We start from the raw sequence: 27,444 nt of genomic DNA, 5'->3' as shown, positions 1-27,444 counted from the left end.
AGTGTGCTGGTGCTCCTCCTTGCCCTGGGACTTCAGCCCAGAACTGAGTATGGGTAATACCACAGAGACTGGCACCCAGTGCTAGCACAGGGTCCCCTGTAATCTTCTGATTTATTGCCTGACCCCCTTCCTGTCTGGAGGCCAAGAGGTCCACAAACTGCCTCTGTTGATTCAGTTACTCGTAAGGCCTGCTGCTAGCTTGAAGGTCCACAGCCTTTGCTGGTCTGCATTCCACTCTCACACCAGTGAAATAGACCATTTCTGCTAACCACCTAATTTCTCTTGGGTTCTCCCTCTCCAAAATTTGTTTTGAGGCATTATTTTAAAGGTTTTTTAGAGAGGAATTTGTGAGAACTCATGTGAGTCCCAGACTTTACTCCTCCATCATGGCTCTCCCCGCCATGATTAAGTTTCTTATCTCCTCTAAGCTTGTAACTTCTGCTGTCTTTTAGGAAGGCTACAAAATATTTTGAAATATACTCAAAAAGATTAGTTGAAAGAAGGTCACTGAAGCTGGTGTGGCTAGGTCATGTAACAGGAAACCATTTTGTACTTATTCAGGAATATAATTATTTGTTAGGACAGTTCAACCTGAGGACTTAACTGAATCAGTACTTTGGAAAACTACCTATTTTTAAGAGAAAATTAGTTGAAAAATGCATTTCTTTTAGGATGACTTCCATTTCTCCCCCAAATTGATAAATAATGCCAATAGCAGAATTTGTTTGTTGATCCACTCAAACATCAATAATAATTGCTTTTTGTAGCTTACTTCTTCCTACAAGATACTAGAGAAGAATTCATATATTTTTAGATTTGTTTAACTTATCTCTTAGGTAAATATAGTTTCAGCTTTTAAATTTTAGTAATTGCTCAAATGACAAAGTGGTTAGTAAACAATTCCCTATGGAATATAATTTTGTTATAGAATTAATGGCATGGAGGTAATGTGACTGACTAAGGGCATACTACTTGAGTTTTCCATAGAGATCATTAGATATAACACATTTGATTAACTGTAAATAATTTTTACCCTTAACACCATTAAACTTTTCAGATATTATTAAAATTAAACATAACAAAGTAGCCAATTACAAGTTTTAATTTAATTTATTTAACTGGAACTTAGGAGTTGGGCTTTGGAAATGGAGAATGGTTAACTGAGAGATTCCTATCAGCTCTCTTAGACTGAGCCACACAACTTAAGAGAGAGGTTCTTTTGAGAGAGAGAGAGATTGATTAATTTTCTTTGTAGAGTATAAAGAAACTTCATGTCCAGAAAAGCACCATATCTATATTATTGTTATGACTTATTCATTTAATATTCTGTATTAGTGCCTTTGTATATTATGCAGTGGAACCTTGTTTTACTATAGTCTGTAATTAAACTCTCTGATTCTGGTTTTTGTCAATCAAGAACTAAGTGCCTAGCATTTAAAATATTTATATACTCTCTGATACTAAAATAATTAAAAAAGTATTCAAGACATCCTTACCCTTGGGAGAAATATGTGTTTTAGTTGGGAGTGAATGATAAAAACTTGTGTGATCATGGCCCCTGATAGTAATTATAAATGATCATTGCCACCTGAAGACTTCTCTACTTAAGCCTCCTACACTTCCCCCTGTCCCTACCGATGCAACTAATGACCTTTTTACTTTACTGAGAAAATTGAAGCCATTTTCCATGAAGTCCCTTTTCTTCCCGTCTCATCATCTTAAAACCATTTCTCATCCCCAACATCCTCCTCCTTTCCTCTAGTCTCTTAAAATGAGATGGCACTTATCTTTGTCAAGGCCAACCACCTCCATGTGCCCTTCATTTTATCCCCTCCCATCTTATCCTGAAGATTGTCTCTCAGTCACCCATTCCTTCTCGAATCTTAAATCTGTCTTAAATCCTTCCCTACAGCCTTCAAACATGCCTAGATCTATGCTGTTCCTAAAACGTCTTTATTACCTCTACTAACCCTTCAAGCTATTATTCTATACATTTCCTTCTTTTCTAAGCCAAATTCCTGAAAGAAGCTATTATCATTGCTTCTCTACTTAAGTCAGTCAAGAAGCATTTTTATATGCTTAATATGTTCTAGGCATTGTGCTAAGTGCTGGAATACAAGTAGAGGCAAGAAAAGCAGTCCCTGCCCTCAAGCTGCTTGTGGGGGAAGACATCAGGTAAAAGGAAAAGGGGAGGAAAGAGAAAGAAGAAAAGATGAAAGCAGGATACATCCTCATGTGTTAACTCATTTCTCACCTCTTTATGCGTTCTGAACTGAAGTTGCACACTCACTTCTCTAGCCAGAAACAACATCTCCTCTACATAGCGTTTTGTACTTCTGAACACATTTTCATGTTTTATCTTCCATTATACCTAGGTATGTACATGTCCTCTTATTCTAATTGAACTGTAATTTCCATAATGGCAGCAACATACTATAGCTTCTTTTATATCCCCCCACAGCAGCCTACACAGACTTTTGCAGTTCATTGAATGAATGGATGACAATTACTGTACTGTGCTGTGATACATGACACTCTGAAGGTTTATTAAGTACATAGAGTTATTTGGACATATATTCAGTGGCCTAGATCAGTATATTCTTATTTCTTCTGTTCATTTTAAATAGTTTTTATGCTTCCTTACTTTTATGAGGTAGAGTATGTGTGGTAAGTGCTTTAAAAGAGGTTAAAAGTGTTGCGAGAATTGCAGGAGGGAGAGAAGAGTTCCAATATGAAGGTCAGGAAAGGCTTAATACAGAGCGTGGTATTTAAACTGGACCTTAAGTGATTAGTAAAATCTTCAATGCTCTCTTGCCCCCTTTTGCTTTCCTTGATAATAATAGTGTAGAAAATGTTTTTCTCTTAACTTGTGAATGTTTACTCTATACCCAGTAAAACTTCAGTTTATCAAGATACGACAAAAATTGAAATATTCACATTAATGAAAAGCTCACGTTCCTTTGTGTGACACTCAAGGCCCTCCATAATCTGTTTTCAGTAGCCTTCATTTACTTTGTTTCAAATAAACTGGACGACTATATGCCCTGTATTTTTCCTGTGATTATAATGTCCAGCTCTACCTATTTAAGTCTTACTTATCTTTTCAAACCCAACTTTAATGCCACTTCCTTGAAGCCCTCCTTTCCCAATACCTTCAACTGATAAATAGCCATTTTTTCCTTGATCTTAAAACTTAATTTGTGTTTCTCTAATGGTACTTCTGATATATTATTTTGCACTATAATTTTGTATATCTGATTTTGTCTACTAGCCTATAAGCTCCATGAGGTCTTTATTATCTAAATTCCTTATCTGTGCCAGCATTCTGCACACAACACACACAGAATACATAAATTTATTGAACCGAAATGAATCAGATTTTGTTGGTTCAAGATGATGGGGTCAGCTTATCTGTCAATCCAGTTCTAGATCTGGATCTTCCGGAAAGAAGTCTATCGTTCTACTTCTTTTTTTCTTTAATTATTTTGAATTTGACATGCATCAACCATACACTTTTAAAAACTCCCCCCCGCCCCCCACCAAAGAAAACCCAAACAAACCCCAAAACACACACACACAGGGAAAAAAGGATTGTTTAGGAAACCATGCATCTCCACTATAGATTTTTGTTTGTTTTTAAAGTTTGCAACAAACTTATCATGGTAGTTCCAGAGCTGCCCTAATTAATTGTCTATCTCCCGCTGAATTTTTTGCTTTCTTCTATATGTTTAAAAATGTTTCACTGATGCTTCTTTCTCTCTTTCCTTCTTTGACATGCCCTCTTGAAAAATAAAGATAAAAGCCCTCCTCTGTAACATATAAGCCTGGTCAAAACAAATCGCCACATTGCCATGTTTGAAAATTTTGTCAGCACCACTAGTTTATCACCTCTGTCAGAATATGAGAAGCATGATTTATAATTGGTCCTCTGAAGTCATGGTTAATCATTGCATTGATCAGAGTTCTTAAGGCTTTCAAAGTTGTTTTCCTTTACATTACTATAGTCATTGTACAAACAGTTCTGCGTCTTTTCACTTTACCATTAGTCTTCTCACCTCTTTTTTCAGTTAATTATTTTTAACATTCATTTTTGAAAATTTCTGAGTTCCAAATCTCTCGCCTTTCTCCTACCCATTGAGAAGGCTAACAGTATACACTTATACATGTGAAGTCATGTAAAACATTTCCATGTTATCCATCTTGCAAATTTCCCCTTTTGTCATTTCTTACAGCATGATAATATTCATTACATTCTCATTTTATAATTTGTTCAGTCTTTCCTCATTTGGTAGGCAGCCCCTTAGTTTTCCACTTTTCGCTACAACAAAAAGCTTCTGTAAATATGTTTATACACGTTTTTCCTTCCTCTTCGATTTCTTTGGGGCATACACCTATTATAGTTATGTCTGGGTTAAACAATCTGGACACTTTAGTGAATTTTGGAATATAATTTCAAATTGCTTTCCAGAATAGCTTAACTTACTCACAGTTCCACCAACAGTGTATGAGTGTGCCTGTTGTTTCACAACATCCCTCCATCCCAATGTTATTTTCTTTTGTTGTCATCTTTACCAATGTGAGTTGCATTTCTATAGTAATGATTTATGTTAAAATTCATAATAAATAGACTTTTTCTTAATATGGTAAATAATATCACTTTAAAACAGAGCTAGCATTGTCTGTAAAAAGGGCAACTTGAGACTTTTCAGTGAATAAACATTAATTGCCTACTAAAGGCCTCAAGGTGGCGCAGTGAATGAAGCTCTGGGCCTGAACAGCAGTTTTTGTTAAATAGTGAGGCAGTACAGTTGATAGAGCACTGAGTCCAGAGTCAGGAAGACCTGAGTTCACATTTGGCTCCCGTCACTTAATAGCTGTGAGACTCCGGGCAAATTACTTAATTTCTGTTTGCCTCAGTTTCCTCAACTGTAAAAATAGGGGAAAAAATAACACTTACTTCTCAGAGTATTTTAAGGATCAAATGAAATAGTATTGATAAAGCACTTAACATAGTGAAATAGTAGCTGCCACCGTTGTTACTGCAGTAGCTGAGTCTTTGAGTTGATCAAGCGCTATGATTGTATACATTCTTTTGTTTACTGGACGAGTATCCCAAATCTGTTCTGTTGATCAGCTTTTCCATTTTTTAGCCAGTACTAATTTGTTTTGATAATGACAGCTTCTTCATCTTGTGAAAGAGCTTATACCAGTTGTTTGTTTCTTAGTATTGTTTGAAAGACACTAAGAGTGGTACTGTTTTGTTTTCCATGATCTTTCAAGTATCACTGACAGTGGCTCAGCAGCTACACCTACCAGTTCTTAATTTAAGACCTGAGGGTATAGTTCACCTTTACCAGTTGACTAAGTCATCAAGGACAGCTAGTGAGTTGTTCTTCATTAACTCTTGAGTAGAATACTGAAATAGTGAAGCCTTTTCTGAAGAATGGTCTCTGAATATTTTTAATGTTAGTAGTGGTCTCTGACCCATACACGCTTTTCTTAGTTTGGCTATCAACTTCTGTCAATCAATTTTGTTCTGTCACTTTGAGCATAAGGTTATTCTTTCCAGAGAAAATAGAAACAAAATAATAATTGAACAATTTTACCTTCTCTCTTTTGTAAACTAGCCCTGTTCCATCAAGCCCTAGGAAATGTGATAATGCTACCTCGGTCTGTTGCCTAGTGTAGTGTAGTGCTGGACTTTAAGGTCCCTGGGGCCTGGCTTCAGATCTTGCTCCTAGTAGTCAGCTTTGTGACTGTGTACAACTCACTTCAATTCTCTTAACTTTAGTGTACTTTATGAAAAACTGAGATAACACTATCTGTAGTACCTTTCTCTGAGGGTTTTTGTTTGGCTCATGTTTGGAGAGGCCTTTGCAAACTTTAAATCCCCCTATAAATGTTTATGCATTGTATGAGGAATAGTAAAATTGACATTTTTTTTATTATGGCAGTATTTTAACTGAAAACCTTTTTCTTTCAGACTTTTAAATATTTTTTAAAAAATAGCTTTGCCTTAATGAGTGTAGTCCAAACATAAATTGAATCTTTTCCTATTTATAACAGATTTTGCTATCCCTTCAGGTTATTTATCATTCTGATGGCAAATTTCTACTATGAATTTCTAAACCTTAAACATATTTTGAAGGGGTGTTGTTCTTATGTGTGAGGTTTTAAGAAATTGTTTTGAATGCTGTACTTCAGGCAGTACAGAGCGTATGTATTTGTGTACATATAGACACAGAAGCGAGTTGGAGAAACTCTTTAACATCAGACTTTCTTTTGGCTTACTCCTTAATGTGAATGAAGGAGTAGAGTTCTGCAGTAAATAAGTAAACAAATAAAATCCCATGAGCACAATAGTTTTGGTTGATTTGAATCCATTCAATTGGTTTTACTGTATATGAATTATTAGTTATGCTAATAATGGTTTCCATGATCTTTTGCTTAACTTTAAATTATTGTTTGATTACAAATGGTTAAATTTTATATTAACATTGTAAGTATGGTCTTGATCTTAAAAGAGTGTGTTATAATATTAATAGTGTGGTATTTAAACATTAAATCTTTAAGGAGAGAAAAGAATATATTGATTGATTGTGATATTTATTGGGTCATAATGTATTTAAATTTTCTTTAATGCATATGTTAGTGATTGTTTACTGTGATAAAGTGCAAAGAGGTCTTCACAAGCAATCCTATATGGGAAGAATTACCTCATGTCACTGGTCACTTCTCAATTAAAAGTTCCATTAGCAGATGATTCCTGCTTCTGGTTTGTGTAGTGATTGCATTTTATTGCCTGTAAATCAGACTTCTGGACAGGGAATAAATAAACAGTTAAAGTATGTGGTAATGGCATCTTGATCTTTTTTCACAGTTAGAAGCACCTAGGTCCATTTAAGTCAATTAAGTTTGGAATATTTATTGAAGTAAATCCTTTGTCATATTTGAATTCTATTAGAAAATGGCTCCTTTCTGACTATAGAATATTGATTTAATTTCAATGGAATGCTTATAAATCAAATTATTTCATGGTATCTGGGTAATAGTTTTCAAAAGTTTAATTGACAAATTATGAAATGTCGTGAGTTCTGATTTTGTATTTTTGTAGAATCTATTTAAAGTTATCAAAGATTGGGGATCTGTATATTTAATAGTATTAAATACTGTAGGTATTTTCTGCTATATTATAAGTTAGACCCTTCTTTTAAAAGTACTTAGTTAATTTGTTGAGGGTATTATATTCTATTGTAGAGAATGCTGGTAATTTAAAGTCAGGGGAAAAAATGCTTTCGTTTTGAAAATTACTCACCTTCTCACTGAACATTTCCTTTAGGACATGGCCTTTTTAATCCAAAAACTCAAGGTCTGTGTTGTTGAAAGTCTTGTCTTGATCTGGCTATAGTTTTCAGCCAAATTGAGTGGTGTTATGCAAACTCAGATTTTTGTAGGGTAATGTTCAACTTTCAGTCTCTACTCCAGGCTCCATTTATCACAAAGTTCCAATCAATTTTAGATTTTTTTTCTTTGAGTTCAGCAAATTTTCACAAGCAAGCTTTCTTTTGAAACATTCATTTATCCAAAATGGCTGTAGTTTTTATGGTCTTGCTTTTATGTTGACCTTCAGCTTTTCCAGGAGTCAGAAAATCAAGGATAGTGTCCATTTACAAATGACTTTGCCTTATCTGAGAATTTTGCCCCTCCTGAGATTTGCCTTTTTCTGTGCATGGGTTTTTGATGTTAATAAAAAGCCACTAAGAATTAGGCCATTATTCTCTCACTCCTGTGAAACTGCTTATTTGAATATTGTCCAGAGATGTGTACACTATTACTCGAGCCATCTATATCAAAAAGTTTTTTATGCTCAAATTTGACTGTTATCTGCATATGTTGTTTCAGCAAAGTTTGTCATTTTTTTCATAATGCACAGTAAGCTGTTTTATTCCAAATGTTAATTCTACCACCTAAATATATATCATCATCATAGTCTGTGGGAATCCTTATAAGTGCCATTTACAGTAGGACCTCATCTGCATCCGGGAGTTGACTTCATACCCTGTCTCCCCTCTGCAGCAGTGTGCCAGTGCCTTAATCTCTTTGGACTTCTCAATTCCTCATTGGTAAAATGAGAGAATTGAACCACATGGCTTCTGAGGTCTCTTCCAATTCTCAATCTGTGATTTTATGAGCCTAGATATGGGGAGATTTAAATGAGATTCCACTTTCCTTGAATTTAAAATATTGCTTATGTTTGGTGTCATTTGGAATTCTGTTTTACACATTAACTTTCTAGGATCACGTCTACTGTATAAAGGAACTTAATATATTAGGCTTCACATGACCTCAGTTTCTTGTAGCATAAAGACGGTGGGATTCTATAATCGGTAGAAGTAGCCATTTGGATAATTGAGCATCTTATCAGAATTAATTTAAAATATTTTAGTATCCTAATTTGTCACTCTTTTTAATGAAACCTGATCAGTGAAGGTTTTGCTTCATGTTACTGTAATACCTCCTTATAGTTGAAAAATGTTCTATAAGATATCCTCTTAGCCTGTCATTTTATCTGTTCTGATACCAAGGTACCTAGGGCACCTTTTGCATATGAATATCATTATAGAGCTAGGGAAGATATAAGGAAGAGGTAGATTCAACACTTGTTTCTTTGACCCTGGGCAATTCATTGCCTGGAGAAAATCTTTTAAAGGACTGTAAGATGAGGTGAACTTATCCATGTGAATTGGTGGTGGAGAGAGTTTTCACATGGAACATTCATTTCGCAGATGAAACCACAAGGCCAGACCAAAAATAATCAAATATATAGGTCCAGCCCTAAGCAATGGTTTAATCAAGGAGAATGAGGGAGAGTTCTGTGCTCATGTCAAATAATGTGTGAGTTTAGCTAGGACTTAATTGTCCTAATTAGATTTTGCTTAGTCCTTTTTGGAGTTTGGAGATGGAGCATAGCAAGGGGACAAAGAATGCTTAGATTTCCTAGATTCTCCAAAATTTTTGTTGTTGTTGCTTATTTTATATTTAATCTCAGACTTCTACAAGGAGTATGTGGGACAATTGCTTTGTAATATCTTACATAATGTTTGTAGTAACCCATGAAATCCTAGGCCCGAACTTTGGATTACAAGCAGCTCAGTGATTCAGTGCCTTAAGAGTTCTGGACTTGGAGTCAGGAAGATCTGAGTTCAAATCCCAGTTTAGACACTTAAGAGCTATGTAACCCTGGACAGGTGACTTAACCACTCTTAGCTCTAGTTTCTTCATTCGTAAAATGGAAATGATAATAATAGGGTTGTTGTAAAGATCATGTGAAATAATATCGGTAAAGCTCTTTTCAGATCTTAAAATGCCATATAAATGCTAGTTATTAAAAAAAAAAAAGAAAAAGCCCAGTGAATGCGTGGTATTCCTGGGTGTTCATTATCTGTTACTGTCAACCAGTTTTTTTGTTAGGGTAAAATAATCTGTCACATATTAACAGCACTAATGTGTCAGGTAAGTTTGGCCCGAGAACTTTGTATTGTTGTACTTACAGCTTCTGTCCAGAAAGTAAGAACAGAATATGGTTTTTCTGTTCTAGTTTAATAACACGTTGTAATAGTTTGACCTTGGAAAGTCATTTAACTTTATTCTTCTGTGTTTTGTTTTCCTCAATGATAAAAAAGGAAACAGGACAAATTGATATTTTAGTTTCTTTCCATCTATAAAATTGTATTATTCTAAAACATGGTTTAATTCAACAAGTTATTTAATGTGTATCTACAGAGTCTAAGCACTATCTTAGCAGCAGATTACACACAAAAAATTAAGAAAATAGATCCTGTCTTCCAGGGAGTCTAGGGTTTCCTACTGATTATTGTACTTTAATGCTAGAAGGCAGGCACCTTAGAAATCATGTTGTCCAATCTCCTTATTTTGAAGATGAAGAAACTGAGGTCCAGAGAATGTCAGGGACACACTCAGCTTTATACTCCTACAGTCTGGAAACAGAAAGCAATAAAAGGTTTTGATTAAGTATCCAGATAACTGTTAGAGATAAAACTGCCCTATAGGAGTTCAGGGCAAAGAGAAAGAGTTCTTTGTAAATTATCTGGGGAAGAATTCAGTGAGGAACCTGCACTTTTTGAAAGATATGAATAAAATCTACAGAAATATAAAAAGACCAAATATCTATTTAGCACCAACAAATGTAATGTATAATGCTATATAATTAGGGGCACACAATAAAGATTAGACATAGTGCTTGCCATTAAGAATTTAGAGTTTACAAATTATTGCAAATAAACAAAGCTAGACTGGGGAATGTAATTTTCAAGTTTTAATTGATTAACAGAACTTGACCTTAAAATATTTAGAATGTCAACTGGTTATCCTCTTTATTTTCCCTTATGTTTATGTTTTTGAAGGTACTTGACTAGTATAACCTGAAATAATTAAAATTATTATCTTCATGCCCAATTAATATGCCTTTAAAATAGGGCATCATTTCTTATATAGTTTTTAGATTAAGTTATAAATGTTCACTTTAGAAGTACCTGAAGATTGATAGTGATGCATTTGAAAAGCATTATTTTTTTATTGATTCTTAATGTAGTAAATTACTAAAGTTATTTGGCAGCAAACAGAAATGGCCTGTGATGTTGTTCACATTTATTCTCTTGATAGCGCCACAATTTGCATTAATTGCATTGCTACTGCACTTACTTATATTAAAAGGCTTCTTCTATAATTAATCCTTTTTATTTCAAATCATCTTGGCACAATTTCTAGCAATAAACACTCATAAAAGACAGACACTTGAAAAATAACTTACAAGTTTCTTCAATATACCTATTGCTATTTTTTCGTGACATGAAGTTATTGATAGGCTTCTAGGAGCAAATGTTGCAAGTGGCTAAGAATTAAGACCAATATGAAAAATGCTAAGTGGATTATTTTGCATAAAAATAGACACTTTTTGAAGTTGTGTAATTAACCTGTGTTTAGAAAATACCTTGATTTATGTTTGCATTTGTATCTAACTTGCATACATTATGGAAATTTAATTTATAATCCATTTAGCTGATGCAATCATAGTTTTTAGTGCTATCATTTATTAGTGCTTGTATATTAAATGCTTTAAAGGTTTAAACCTGCCTTATGTAAAAAATTATACCTCTACATTTACATTTTATGACTCACAGATGGGATTTCCATTTAAAATTCAGGTAGCTCTGATATATTTAAAGAATTACAATGGTTTATTGTTACTAATGCAGGAATGGCAAACATTGACCTTATACATTGAACATCAATGATTTATACTTCCAGTTTACTTTTAAAGTCAGCTACACAAGTGAGGGGTTTGCCTTCAACACCTTGAATAAATCATGCTATTTTCTGAAGACTGCTCACTTTGGCTTTGGACTCATTATTCATATAGCATTAGTGGTGGATCCAGATGATCTACATGGATGTGTGATGAGGTTAAACATTTCAAAGTTTAAGCAACTCTAGGGACACTTGAATCCCTTCTGTCTTAGAGTAAAACAAAACAGTTAAGAGCTTTTAAGCTTTTTTAAAATGTTTCCTGCCAGAAAGTTTTGTTTTATCTAAGAAAAATCGGGTAACACATATAGAGTTATCTCATAGCAAAAGGGAAAATAACATAACTTCAACCACTTAGTGCCTTTTTAAAAAAAAATTTATACATTTGTGTTTGTGGCTAATAGAAGCAGGATTGGTAGCTTTGGTAATGGATTATGAGCTTAGGTTTGGGTATGGTGGTAATGATAATAGCTCACATTTAGATAGTAGCTAACACTTAGATAATACCTTATGGATACAAAGTACTTTATATACATTGGTTATTTTTATCCTTACAACGCTGAAGAAGCTAGTGCTATATATTTTATAGATGAAGAAACTGAGATTCAAGTGTTACTTTCCCTACTTAGTGGTAGAGACAGGACTTGAACATAAATGTTATTGCAACTTCATTGCTCTCTCATTCAGTCATTAGACATTTATTAAGCACCTGCTATGTGCCAGGCACTGTGACAAGCTTTAGAGATTTAAAAAAAAAAAAGTAAAAGATAGTCCCTTCCCTCAAGGAGCATACCGTCCAGTAGGGCAGACAATAAACAAAAATGTACAAACAAGTTATAAACAGGATAGAGGAAATAAATGAGGAAAAGGCACTAGAAGTAAGAGGGGTTGGGAAAGGCTTCCTGTAGAAGAGGGGGTTTTAGTTTGGACTTGGGAAGCCAGTAGGCAAAATTGAGGAGAGAAAGAATTTCAGGGATAGGGGACAGCCAGAGAAAATGCCCAGAGCCAAGAGATTGCTTGTCTTGTTCTTGGAACAGCCAGTGTCACTGGATCAGGTATACCCGGCAGCATCAAGTAAGATATAAGAAGACTGGAAAGGCAGATGGGGCTAGGTTATGAAGGGCTTTGAATACCAAAGGATTTTGTGTTTGATCCTGGAGGTGATGGTGAGCCACTTGAATTTATTGAATAGTAGGAGTGACATGGTCAGACCTGTGTTTCAGTATTAGAATATGCTCTGAATATGACCATATAAGAGGAGGGATAAATGAGAAGGAACAGACAAAGAATGTTGATGGAGATTTGAAGTGACTGAAAACCTCTTTTTTAATGTATTAAAAGTAATTTAATGGAAATATTTACTAAGCAAGCTTAATTAGGTATATTCTTTTTCAGTCTTAAGTTTATAAATAATATATAATCAGAAATTTTTAAAAGTTCTTTATGGGCTAAAACATTGGGCCAAATCTAGTAAGATGAAATTATTTCATCATAACAAAATCTTTCATCCAGGTCTAGAAGTCAGTCTCACAAATTAGGTATTGTGAGTGAAATTACTAACTAGCATTTTGAGAAATATTTAGGACCATGATTCCTAAAGACCTGTGAGGAAGCGTACTACCCACCAACTGACAAAGAGAAAATGGACTCCAGCTTGTAGAATGAGATGTTATTATTTTTTTTTAATATTGCTGATGCAAGAATTGGCTATGCTTGACTGTGTGTCTGTCTGTCTGTCTGTTTACAAGGGTTTTGTTTCTGTTTTCTTTTCGAATGGATTTGGGTAAGAGGAGAGAAATTTGTTTTTTGTTAATAGGGAAAAAAAGTTTCAATTTTTTTTTAGAAAGAGAATTAGCTGAGACTTTTAGTGGAGTAGAAGACTCAACAGTGTGACATGGCAACCAAAATTTAGTCCACTGACACTGAGAATCAGAGTACCTAGGGCCAGGAAGCTAGTTGTTGTTTCACCAGTCTGGCAAGCAGCTGCTGTGGGGGGGTGTAAAACCAACAACAACCAGCTCACAGAACACTGCAAGCCCAGATTCTTTTGATCTGCTTTACTAAGGAGAGCAACGTTAAGGGGTTAACAATCTCAATTTAATGCAGCATACAAATATCATTCACTTAGTTCAGGGGAAAAAGGCAGCACCCTGAACTTCAGAGCAAATACAAACAAATTACAAACATCAACAGACCAAATACAATTCATAGTTACCAAGAAAACCATCAACATCTGAGTTCAGCTGGAAGGCCTTTACAGCGGCTGCCCAGAGTCCCAGGCCTCCAGGAGTGAGAGCCTTAGGCTGATAGCTCTGTTCTCCCTTTTTATACTTAGGCTCCTATGATTGGCTCTGGTGTTAGCACCTCCCTTCATTGGCCCCACCTGGAGCCCAACCTTAGTTACCAATTCACACCCACATAAGCTTAGCACCTAATAGGGGTTTGGGCCTGGGGCTTAGCACCTAGTAAGATTTAATCAGACACTGAATTAATCAAAGGAAACAAAGGCCAAACTCTTCAAGGATCCCCAATACAGTTGTCCTACTGTAATCTTCTCTGGTCAGGCAATATCTGGTATGTTTATATGTCAGTGTATTTGTATCGTTCAAATAACAAACATTGTGTCCGTCATATGTACGGGGCATCATACAACTACAAAGAGTGAAACAATCTGTATTCTCAAGGAGCTTACCTTCTAATTCAGCAACCTATATCCATATGTATAGAATAAATACAAAAAGAATAAATGCAAGATACTTTGGGAAGGATGGCACTAGGAGCTAGAGGGATCAGGAAAGGCTTCATATAGAACAAGGGACTTTCACCCAAGAGCCATAAATTTGTGTATGATTTTTAAAAATATTTTGATAACTTTCGATATAATTGATTTCCTTTCAATTCTAAGTGTCTTATTTTATATACCTAGAAACATTTTCTGAGAAGGAACCTATTGGCTTTCCCAGACTGCCAAAGAGGGCTAAGACACAAAATATGCTCAGAACTTCTGTAAAACATGGTACTTAACAGAGCCATAAGGGTGGAGGGGTATTCTGGAAGGTGGAAATAAGAAGAGGAGTACATTCTGAGGAAGTTTACATCTTTTTCCTAAAGGCACCAGGAGGCCACTAGAATTTTTTAGTAGATCAGTTCTGCACTTAATGAAATTCACCTTAGCAGCTGTCTGAAGAATGTGTTAGAGTGGAGAGACTATAAGGTATGGAGACCAATTAGGAAACTGAATAGCGGGCCATTGTAATAATCTAGATAAGAGGTAAAGAAAACCTGAACTAAAGTGTTTGCTGTATGAATAGAGAGTAGAAAAAAGGAGTCAAATGTGAGAGAGATTATATAGGTGGAAACAGCAAGGTTTGCCAACTAATTGGATATTTAGAGTAAGGAGGAGGAGTGAGGCCTACATCACTTCTTGCCTAGATTATTGCAACAATTTACTTCTAATTGGTCTCTCCCTCTTCAGTCCATCTTTGAAAGTCCTTTTCTTTAACCACAGATGCCCCTTTCCTCTCAGTAAACTCCAGTGGCTTTGTGTTGCTTCTAGAATCATAGTTAAAGTTCTCTGTTTGGCCCTCTGTGTCCTATATAACCTTATCTTAACCTTTTTAGACTCATTGTATATTACTCCCCTTCCTGCATTCTGAGATCCAACCAAACTGGCCCTGTCTCTGTCCTGACATTTCTCAGTATGTGCCCCATCCCTATGGTTTTTTACTGGACATCCCCATTCCTGGATTTCACACCTTCCAGTATTACCCTATAAATGAAGCTTGTTGTGATCTTCTTAACTTTTCATGTCTTCTTTATCATACTGCTTTGTATTTAATGACAATATGTAACTTAGTACTTTGTACTTACTCTCCTCATATTCCATGCGTACTAAGGTACGTAATTGTTGTCTGCCTGTTAACATAATAAACTTTTGGCGGGTAGAGACTGATTTCTCTTCTTTGCATTTCCAGAACCTAGCACACAGTCAGTGTTTAATCAGTGTTCATGGTTAGGTGATGGATGAATGATGATGAGGTTATGATGCTAAGACTCTTGATGAATATTTGGTGCCTTCAACAGAAATAAGGGAGTTTAGAAGAACATAGATTTTGTTTGGACATGTTGCACTTTAGATATCTCTGTGAAGCCCAGTTTGAGGTCTCCAAGAGGCAATTAGTATTAGGAGTCTAAATGAAGCTTTAAAGAAAGAGTAGAGCTGGAGATGCAGATCTGTGAGTCATCTGTATAGAAGTGATAAGACCTTGAAGCTAATGAGGTCAAGAAAAGAGCATTAGGATAGAACCTTGGGAAACATGCACCTTTAAGGACCTGATCGATAAGGAGGCTGAGAAAGAGCACTTAGGTAAGATGAGAACCAGAGAAAGTGTTGTAATGAGAACCAGTAGAGGAGAAGAGTATCCATGAAGAGACAGTGATCAGCAGTATCATATGCAGAAGAGAGGTTTAGGATGATGAGGGGGGAGGGCAGAAAAATCCTGTCATTTGTAATCAGATAATAGGGAGCCAATCCATAATGAAGAGATCTGAAAGCATAATTAGTGAAGCAAGGATCTGGAGGAGGAAGTAGAAGGGCATTGGATCAGAGCATAACAGAATTAGCCTTTGAGAGAAAGTGGCGACATTAGGTGATAATTTAAGGACCATCTTAGGGGGAAAACAGACTTAGGAAGGCTTGGAGAGGAGTTTAGTACTCCACCCTCCAATTAGAGGGGAGAGGAGGCTGAGTGAGTTAAGAAGGTGTAAACTTAAAAACCTGAGACATCTTTCATGGTGCTGAGATTCAAGTGGTCTACTTTTGGGGGATGAGCCCTTGTTATTCAGTGAAGTGGAAACCAAGCAGAGCTACTAATGGAGAATGGAGTAATATAATGGGTCTAGGGACCCATCTAATTCTAAAATTCTGTGATGACTCGGGAAATGAGATAAATAAGCTTTCTACATTTGAAGTCTATTGACTTGAAAATCAAATAAATACATTCATCCTTGTAAAAATATTTTGTGTGATGAGGTAGATGGTCTGAAATGGAAATTAATTAAGAATTATATTTTATTACTTTATCCAAAATTCACTTAGCTTTTAAAATTTGTGTATTTGAATTTTAAGTTTAAGGGATGGAGTGCTCTATTTTGAAGAAAAAAACTCTGAACTTGCATTATAAAGATGAATAAACTGAGGCCCTTAAGGGAAGTGAATTGCCCATAGTCAAACAATAGTAAATAGATAGCTCCTTTCAACCCTGCAATAAACTAGTGGTGTGACTTTGATCAGTTTACTCAATCACTTGGGCCTTGGTTTCTTCATCTGTAAAATGGTGAATTAGATGATCACCTAGTCCCCTTGTACTTGAAAAATTCTGATATGACAATGTCATTGTGGTGTGCCCATGTGGTGTGTCTTCTAAGAAAATGTTACAGTTTTCATGTGAAGATATCCACATTAAAATAAGGAAAAATCCTGTTTCAGAAACAAACAGAAATGGAGCTTTTTAAGACTATTAATGTAATTTTTTATTTTCATTGATGCTTTTTGTTTCTACATCACATTCATTCCAAGTATATCCTTTCCCTATCCAGTGAACCATTCCTTATAACAGAGATTTTAAAAGACAGTTGAAAAAAAGCCATTCAAAACCAGCCTATCCATTGATTCTATCTGACAGTATTACAGTATTCCATATCATAGTTCCTCATGTTAGCAATGAAAACATGGGTGAGAGGTTGGGAAGGGATTTCTCGGTTCTTTTTTGTTTTGTTTTGTTTTGTTTTGTTTTTTGGCAGGGCAATTGGGGTTAAGTGACTTGACCAAGGTTGCACAGCTAGCACATGTGTCACGTGTCTGAGGCCGGATTTGAGCTCAGGTCCTCCTAACTCCAGGGCTGGTGCTCTCTACTCACTGTGCCACCTAGCTGCCCCTCTCTCAGTTCCTTTTCAGAGTCAAGATTGATTAACATAATTACACAGCATCCAGTTTTATTGGTTTTTTCCGTTTATATTATTGTAGTGCTTGTGTATGTTGTTTTCCTAGTTCGTCTTACGGTACTGTGTTTCAGTTTATTTAGGTCTTCCTTTACTTCCTTGGAGACTTCATATGCATTTTCTTATGACACATTACTGTTTCTTTACATCTATGTACCACTATTTGTTTAGCGATTCCCCATTTAGTGGGCATGTAATCTCTTTCCTATTCTTTGGTACTATTGTGAATATTTTGGTACATGTAGGATGTTTCAGGGTATATGTTTAGTAGTGGGATCTTGGGGAAAAGGGTATGGACTTTTTTGTAACTGTAAATTTTCAATAAACTGCATTGTCCATTATTCTTATTTATAGGCTCTCTATGAAAATATGTTAGTGGAGCTGCCCTTTGCTGGTTTTTTCCTTTCCAAGTTGCTTGGGACAAGTGCTGATGTGGATATTCATCACCTGGCATCATTAGATCCTGAAATGTACAAAAATTTGCTTTTCCTCAAGAGCTATGAAGGTGATGTGGAGGAACTTGGACTAAACTTTACTGTGGTGAATAATGATCTTGGAGAGGCACAGGTAAGACTGGGGCATTTGAGGTGTCTCCTTTTTTCTTAGCACAGCAAGTTAATGATTGCTTCCCAACCCCTGTTGCCCTTAGACGATAGAGGAGATAAGGCACATATTGAACACTCACACTTGTGTCACTCTCAATAAAGGTGTGGCCTCTATTATTTCAGAGTTTGTGAATTTACTATAAATTAAGAAATAAAGAAAAAGATGTCTGTTTCATGATTACAGATTGCTTTAGCTTCTTAAATCAGCTTCTGGAAGCCCTTGTTGAAGCACATGATAATAAAGATCCATTGAAGACACTTCACATTTTAGCCTGGAGAAAAGAGGACTAGCAGAGAAGAGGATATGATAAATGTTTTCCAGTATTGGAAGGGCTGTCCTATTGAAGAGTTACTAACAGTGTTTTACTTGGTCTGAAAAGGTGCAGAAAGGTAGATTTTCAATAAGGACTATAGCTGCTTTTTCAAATAATGGAAAAAAGTAGACTCTGTAAACTAAAGACAAGTAAGCTTAACTTCTATTCTGGAACACATGAAGAGGACTGTTTGTGACCACTTCACAAAGAAAGCAATGATAAAAGAGATTAAGCAGGGCTTCATTATAAACAAGTCATGACAAATTTAATTTCCTTTTATTTTTAACCACATAACATGATTAAATAGCTCCATAGATATGGTATACTTAGATTTCAGGATAGCATTTAACAAAATCACTCATTCTGTGGTTGTCGACAAAATAGACAAAAATATTAATTACATGCTGGAGTGATGTGGATCTGTAGCTAGACACAATTATCATTAATGGCTCCATGTCAGTTTGGTAGGTGTATAGTGGTTCACTCTTATTGATGTAGGAGTAATGTCTACCCCGACACTGACCAGACAGATTTTTTTTCTTAAAAGGTATTAAAAACTATCTTTGAGACCAAAATTGGCTTATGCTGTTGATGTAGCTTCCTGTCAGCCTGGGTACAAAAACAGCCCACGAGGAGGCAGCAGTTGTTGGCACCAACACAAACAGGAAAGCTGTTTTAAATTTAATCAGTGCTGTATCTTTGCTAAGTCTCTTCCATGCTCTAAGTAAACCTCCTAACTATTAGGTGATCAGTGAATATTTCGTTTTGTTCCAATTCCCAATACCAGTTTACCTGCATGAATCAGACCTGCCCTCTGATATCCAAAGACATATTCTTGGTCCTGTGCTGGTCAACATTTTTGTCACTGGCTTAGATGAAGGTATAGATTGGTATGCATGTGAGATTAACAAACAGTATGAATCTAGGCGGGATTGCCAATGCTTTGGATGACAGGATGTGAAAAGTTCTAAATCAGCTAGAAATAGTAATATGTTCAGATTTAGGTGCCATATTTTAGGAAAGACATAGATAAACTATAGATAAGTAGTAGAGATTCTTCTCAAGAAGAGAGTAACCAAAATTAATTATTGAAAGACTAGAGACTATTTAACCTGAAAGTACAGAAGACTTAAAAAGGGACATGAAAGAGAGGCAGGATGGTACAATTGTTAGAGAGCTGGTGTTGGTGTCAGGGAGACTTGGGTTCAAGACCTACCTCTGACAACCAGTGATTATCTTACCCTGAACTGCTTAGCACTTAACCTCTCAGTGCCCCAGGAAACTCTCAAAGACTTGAGTTGAAGAGCACATGCCAGTCTATATTAGTAGAGGGAGTTACCTCATTGGGAGTTTCCTAAACTCATGAAATCACAGGTCTGGTCTCCTCCTTTTCCCCCAAATAAGCCACCTTTGGAGGTGAGGATAGAAAACAATAGTTGTGTTCTAGTATTTAAGGTGCTATAATATGGAAAAGGTACCATAGAAACCTAATCTTCTTGATCTTGGAGAGCAGAATTAGGAGTAATGGATAGAAATCATAAAAGAAGATTTAGGTTTGATGTAAAGAAAAGTTCCTGACAATAAGAAGTATTAAGAATTGAAATAGGTTGTTTCAGGAGATGGTGAGTTTCCCTTCATTGGAAGCTTTGAAGTCAGAAACTTTGATGATCTAGTTGGAGACTTATATCGCCAATGCGATACCCACAGTAGCTGCTATGAATATGCAGGTGTATTTCCAGGTTTGAATCGCAATGTATAATAGACTCTCATCCTCAAAGACAAAACTAAGATATTTATTCACATACCAGAAAGCCAGATTCACTATAGTAACAAAGAAGTCTGTACACATCACCAATGCAGGGAGTACCACCATCCCCAAGACTTCCCTCTGTCAGCCCTCCCCACAAACAAGTTCCTGTAGGCAAAATGCCTCCCTCTCTCCCTCACACTAACTGTTTTGCCTCACTCTCGCTTCCTGCTCCACTCTTTTGTCATGCTCTTTCCACCACAGGCTCCATGTGACTCAGGCTCAAAGCAGGTCACATAGGCCTATTAATGGATGGGAAAGATCTTCCTATTCCATTAACATTACAGAGACATTAGGAATTTTGGGGCTCATTGGCCTCTGAACAAAGTAAAGATGGAGAACACATCTGTTTAGTCTCCTTGAAGATAATAATTATCATCTCTTAGTCTTTTCATAGTCTTCCTAGTAAACTTCAACTTGTTTAACAATTTCCCTGTAGGATGTTTTCTCTACATATAATCAGTCTTATGGTTCTTTTAGATCTTCTTCAGTTTTTCCATCATTCTTTTAAATGCACCTCACATTTTATGAAATTCTTAGATATAAAGTAGAAAGATCACTTCCTGTCATCAGAAATTACTTTAATATTTCTAGTATGGTGTTTTTTTTTTAATGACAGCACTATAATTCTGACTCACTTGTCACTGGATATGTGTCTGTCTTTTTATGCCATACTTCGCCCTAGTTTAGATGTCAGAAGACATGGGTTCTAATTAGGGTCCTACTACTAGCTAACTGAATGACACTGGGCAAATCTAAGCTCTTAGGTTTAACAGTTGAGGAAATTGCCCTTAGTAGGTAGTCAGTAATGTTTATTGACCAACGTTTCTGTTGAGGGCCATTTCATGCTAGGACTTGGAGTCAAGAAGACCTGAGGTCAAATCCAGCGTCAAACACTAGCTTTGCAATTCTGGGCGAATCATTTAACCATTATTTGCTTGTTTCTTCAACTGTAAAATGGGTATAACACCTACCTCCCAGGGTTGTTGTCAGGATAAAATGAGATGATAATTTGTAAAAGCACAGGGCCTGGCACATAGTAGGTCTTATTTAAATGCTAAATATTATTACATGCATCTCTGCATATGTAATATATTATACATATATCAATTAAATCTTTATCTCCAGAATCTATTATTTTTAATAAACATTGAAGAGAAAATCATCAAATGGACCACAAAAGGTGGTACATATAAAGTTGCTACTAGTCACACAAATTGAGAGAACTATGGGTATAACATAAAGAGGATCTTGCACTGATAAATAAGTTAGGTAGAAACAGATAACCTTTAAACAGTCCTAATAGACAGCTATACTTGAGAATTTTGGAGCTGAATTTTAGTCAAAGAATATAATACTGGGTTTGAATCACTAGTTCTCAACTTCAATTTCAAAAATTTTATGAAAGGAAAATGTGTGTTCTGAGAGTTGGTAAAACCTAAATATTGCGTGGTGTTTGTCCGCGTAGCCTGAACTTTCAATCATTTTAAGGTCCGCTTGATCTTTTGATTGATGCATCCCAGCCAAGTAGCCAATAAATCAAACATATTTGGAAATTTTAAATTGTTGCTGTATATCGGATAGACCATAGAATCATCTCCTAGGATGATAATAGAAACATTAGTTTCTCCTAGTTCTAAAGTTTCTGATTTTTTCCTAATTGTTCTTTCTTGTTATCTCAACTATATCTAGTTAGATTTGGTTACAAGACTTTTTTGTATGGGGAATTGATTCTGGTTTTCACATTCCATTCCTCTTGTTTTCAAGATCACTTTGATTTCTTTTCTTAGTTTTCCAGGTGTTAGAAAATCCAACATGATTATCAAGAAGGCCCATTTCTTTCATTCATATCACTAGTGAAGAAACAGTGGTCCCATGTAGACCCTTATGGAATGTTAGTCGGTATTAATACCTAATTTTGTTTCAGACTTAGTAAGTACATTTTGAGAACGTTTGAATTAGTGCAGATTTCATAATTATTGTCTAATCACCTACATCGCATTGCTTTCTTTTTCTTTGCTAACACATTTAATGTTACACATAATGTTTCATGTTAACCAAAATAGAGTGCATCTGAATTATATTAATGAATAAGAGAACTTCTGTAATAGGTCAGATCTGTGGTTAATGTAGCCAAAGATTTTCTCTGACAGTGTACACAAAGAACATTGTGAAAAATATGGGAGGACTTGGTTATTCTCTTTTAATTAGCTTCAAATATTAGAGATACACTCCCAGTCATTTTTTTTTGTTTTGTTTAAACTGTTATATATTGGTCTTCAAATTATTTAATCTAAACAGCCTTTTCACTTTATCAAGGGTTCTCCCTAATCATTGGTCAACAATCATTTATTAATTGCTTACTGTTTTACTATACTGAGTGCTGGGGATACAAAGAAAGACCAAAAAATATTTCCTGCTCTCTAGGAACTCAAATTTCTAATGAGAGAGATAACATGCAAATAACTATGTACATATAAGATATGTATAAAGAGCTGATATAAGATAATCTCAGAGAAAAAGCATCAGAAGTACTGGAGACCAGAAAAGCCCTCTTGCAGAAGGTAGGATTTGAGCTAAGGTCAATATTTTATTGACTAACCCCATTCTCATCCATTCCTTTCATAATGAGAAAGATACGTGGCATAGTAAAAAAGGTTTTTTAAAGTCATTAGACCGAGTCAGATGATCTTAATTTGAGTTCCAGTTCTATCACTTATTGCAGAGTTACCTTGGAAAACTAATATCTTCTCTCTCAATCTCAATTTCATCACCTATAAAATGAGGATAACAATATTTCTGTTGCCCATCAAATAATACTGTTGTGAGAAGCAAGAGAAAGCGAATTATAAAGTACTTTGTTATCCAAAAAATAAGAAATGGTGTAGTTGTTATAGATTTTTGTCATATCACATAATCCCACTCAATCATTCTAGTCTAGAGAGTTCTAGGGAAATTCTTCTTTGCCTTTCTGGTAAGGCATTAGGTTTGTTGTTTTCATCAGTAAATATGTAGGCTAGTAACTGCAACTTAAGTTCCAAAAAGACAAGTCTCATTTATTTAGTAAGGGCAAACATAATGGCTGCTGTTGGGAAAGTGATGGCTTGGAGGTGGGAAGGCATGTTTCATTTAAGGGGTGGAGGGAAGGAGGACTTCTGAAAACAAGGGGTAATTAAAAATAAAAGACTCATTTATCCTAAATTTGTTCTTTATTTGGCCTTGACCATCAACATCTTTCTTTTTTGGCTTTGCTGCTCCATCATTTGAAGAAGAGACAAAAACATCAGATCTGAACATGTTTCTTGGAAGGGAATCATGTGCTTTCTCTGCCAAAGCTATATTGTATAATTTCTACCTGTTCAGCTGTGCTGTCAGTACAGTCACCAGTAGAAAAAGTTTGAGAAGCTCTATTCTATGTTATCTGAGAATCTTCTTATACTGAATAACTTGTCTTTTTCTGAAGAAAAGCGTATTTCAGTGTCAAAGGACCAGCCATGTCTTCAACTCATGATAAAAATTATGCCTGCATTTTCAAGTATCTTTACATGAAACCCATCATCTCATCTCCTTATCTTTTTACAAAATGGATAGAAAAGCAAATCTTATGTCTTAATTTCTTTAAAGTAATGTGTCAAACTATGCCAACTTAACTTGGAATAAGGTTGTACTTAATTTCTTGCTCTTACTACATTATCAAACTTCAGTTACAACACTATCTTTGAGGTCAAAACCAACATATTTTCCTCGCTCACCAAATCTTTAAAATTTGCTAGGACAGGAGTTTTCTTATTTTTAGAACTAGTCAGTGTATATCACCAAGTGTCAGCCCTCAGTGAGGCTTTATCAGTTACCTTGAAGATAGAGAATTCTACTATTCATGAGAGTCATGAAGTTCCCAAGTACAACTAATAACTGACACCTGTTGTAAGCTATCTTTGTTATCATAATATTCATGTTAATGGCCTATGCATCTCGGTATTCTGGCTCGATGGTGGTAACACTCAGAGAATATGTAGCTGCTGTCTCTGAAAACGATACCAAAGGGTAAGGGATATAATCCAAATATCCCTACCTTCCTTTAATAATCTTCGATACTTTAAGTGGTTCACATTAAATACAGAAAATTCAATAGTGTCTGAGGCTGACATATTTTAATCAAGTCAGATTTTATGTCACTACAATGATAAAACATGGTTTTTAAAGGGATTTAATGAAAAGTAAAAGTAGTTTTAACAGTGATTTAGTTATTTAAATAATTAAGTTGTGACCTCAGCACTTAATTTGAGTAACCAATTTTATCTTGATGCATAACTCAGGAATGGTTATGGCTACAGAGCCATGGAAACAGACTGCATTTTTAAAACCTTGAAAGTTTTCCAGCTGCTCTGTTAAATTACTTTTGCCACTGCAATGACTTGCTAATAGCATTTTCCCCATTAATATAGATTGGTTACACTAAAAGAAAATACCAAAGACACTTCTCTCATGCTACATGATCATCTCTGCCTTTCATCTGTATTCATTACAGTTGAATAATTATTGCATTATGAATATAGTGATTGAATATATGAATATTGGAGCTTGCAGTAACCTATAATCTAATAACATTTTCTGCAATATTTATCCAATGTCTGTTTTCTCCTAGAACTATTAAAAGTATTACAGAGTACTGAGTGGAGTGAGTCAACATTAAATTGTACCAGCACAGTCTAATGCATGGGTCTTCCTTGAGATTCCTCCCAACAGTTTTTATTTTATTTTTGTTTTATTGTGCAATGTGCTTTTCAAGACTATGGTACCAATAGTAGATAACTGAATTACCAAGAAAACCTGAAAAGTATAATTTTTTAAATCACATAGCCAGCTTTTCATTTATTATTGATGATAATAATAATAATAATCACCCTAAAGAAAAATCGGTGTACAATCATCTGTCAGTTATTCAACTGAACTGCATTTTTCTTATAGGAGGTTAAATTTAGTCCTACAGAACTTAATATTTAAGAAGGTTGTTGCTGGTCCTTTCTGTTGTTGGAGAATAAGTTATTTTTAGTACAATTGAATTTCTATACAACTAAAGCTTAATCAGGGAAATAATTTTAGTGGAAACATTTCAAAAGATTTTATTAGTCATTTGTTTTTATATTACCTATATTGCCCCCTCTATCTCGCTCCTATAACAAGGAAGTTTTTAAAAAGAGGAACAAGAAAAAAAATGAGCAAAACCAAACAGTATATAAAAAAAAAATCTGGCATTATATTCAGTGTTCCACACCCATGGACCTTCATCTCTGCAAAGAAGCAGGAGGGGGAGTGTCTTCTCATATCTCTTCTTTGGAGCCAAGCTTGGTCATTATAATTTCACAACAGGTGTGATTGTTTTGTGACGTTCTTAGCATTTAACATTGTTGTGTCATTATTCTTGTTGTTTTCTTGACCCTGAGTACTTCATTTTGCATCAGTTCTTCTATCTTAACATGCTTTTATATATTTAACATGTTTATTGTTTCTCATACTAATGTTCTACTGCATTCATGTAACACAGTTTCTTTAAATGGTTAAACTTTAACTATTCTCTTAAAGTGCTACTACAGATAATTTGGTGTTTAGAGAGTCTTTTTGTTAATGACCTTCCTTGGGGCATATACTTAATGGTAGAATTGCTAGGTCAAAGGATATGGACATTATGACACTTTATTTGCGTAATTCCACAAATGCTTTCCACAATAGTTGTATCAATTCATAGTTCTACTAAAAATGCATTAGTTTGCTTAAGTTTTCATAACTCCTCTAACTCTTCCCAGCCCACTCTACGCGATGCCGTCCCTTTTTAGAACAGTACCTCTTCCTCCCAGTAACCAAGACTCCCCTCCTGCATTTTTCAGCTCTTATAGGTGAGTTGTTGCCTTAACTTGCCAGGCTCAAGTCTCCACACCATAACCCCAGCCCTACCTGCTCTCCTTTATTGTCTTCCTCCATTCAAATTTAAACTCTTTGAAGGGAGGGGTTGTCTTCCTTTTCAGGGCTACTCATCCACCTTGAGTGTCCACCTGTCACCCAACTCTCACCTGTGGCTCCAAGAAACTGTAGCATGCGCAGCAGCTACACCCTGGTAAACCATCTTGATAGATGGGCTAAATCAGGTTGAACATAGCCAGTGGGATTTAAAACTGTTGTTGAATTAGAGGGATGCCTACCCCAAGCATATGAAGACTTTTCCAGCAGAATGGGCAGATGAGAACAATGTGTTGCCATGAAGGCAGCTGAAGCAGGCACTGTGGAGCACTTAGAGCTTGGTAAGACATCAGAGGTGCCGAGGTCATCCACTGCATTCCGGGCTGTTGCCAGTCGTCCTGACTTTTGCCTTGCCACTGGACATCAGTGACTCTGGAAGAAAGAGTGAGGCTTAAATTCTTAGAACAGTACCTAGAATATAGTGCTTGAAAAGTACCTTATCTGTCTACTTATCTATCACAATTTTTTGTTGTTCAGTGTCCAGCTCTTTGTGACCATGTATACCGTAGCATGCCAGTATTGTACATGGAGTTTTCTTGGCCAAGATCCTGGAGTGGTTTGCCATTTCTTTCTCCAGTAGATTAAGGCAAACAGGTTAAGTGACTTCCCCTCGGTTACATAGTAGTGAGTGCCTGAAACCAGAATTGAAGTCAGGTCTTCCTGAATCCAGGCACAGCACTCTATCCATTCATTGATTGCTCGTATGTGTGAAGTCCTGCCTATGCTATGGAAGATGGATTGGGATGAGATATTGTGACATTTCAGTGTCTGCTCCTTTTGATTTCTTTCTTTCTCTTCCACTTTTTGTTAAACTAATAAATTTTTTATTGTACTGCATTTTTTTATTGTCCTGTAAACTCATTTTCTTAGGAAGATTAACTCAGTTTTTTCTGTATTTTTCTTTCAGAAGGGAAGGCTACTAACCTGAGGTAGCTAGGGACAAGATGGGTTCTGGAGGAGGAAGAGCTATTCAGGCCATAAGATACAGCTGTTGGGGAAAAACACAACTGAATCTTGGTCACTGGAGAATTCAATTGCTAAATCCCTGAATGTAATGGTATTTAGGCCATAATAGGAAAAAGGCTTGTATTAGTGTTAGTCTAGAGAGGCTGCCCCTGAACTGGGCACATCTTAGTCTTACTAAGCTCCCCATCTTTCTTCTTCAACAATGTGTAGGATTTTTGTATCTTCCATATGACAATTCAATCCCACACCAAAGTCTTGGCTTCTTGTGGAAGTGGTTACAGAATTCTTATTATTTCCTTCACTTCCCCCTTTCTTCAGAAGTTAGAAATGAGGAGACATAACAAGGGCCAATAAGTGTCTGGTGTACATCTCTGCAATAAAGGGAGGAATCATTTCCAATAGGGTATCACAA

General features: G+C 35.7%; 1 protein-coding gene across 3 annotated transcripts in view; it reads left to right on the top strand.

Annotated features, from left to right (window-relative positions):
- The window catches only part of UBE3C (ubiquitin protein ligase E3C), a 169,342-nt gene that overhangs the window by 123,827 nt on the left and 18,071 nt on the right, over positions 1 to 27,444 (top strand). For all 3 annotated transcript variants that reach the window (XM_036760064.1, XM_036760065.1, XM_036760063.1), the window contains exon 19: positions 17,680 to 17,892. In XM_036760064.1, the coding sequence (XP_036615959.1) occupies positions 17,680 to 17,892 (213 nt within the window). The remainder of the gene's footprint in view (positions 1 to 17,679; positions 17,893 to 27,444) is intronic.

The sequence above is a fragment of the Trichosurus vulpecula genome, chromosome 5 (genome assembly GCF_011100635.1).
Source record: "Trichosurus vulpecula isolate mTriVul1 chromosome 5, mTriVul1.pri, whole genome shotgun sequence".
In the NCBI taxonomy this organism is placed as follows: domain Eukaryota; kingdom Metazoa; phylum Chordata; class Mammalia; order Diprotodontia; family Phalangeridae; genus Trichosurus; species Trichosurus vulpecula.
The sequence above is the reverse complement of the archived record's forward strand: the minus strand, read 5'-3'. Positions and strand labels throughout refer to the sequence as shown.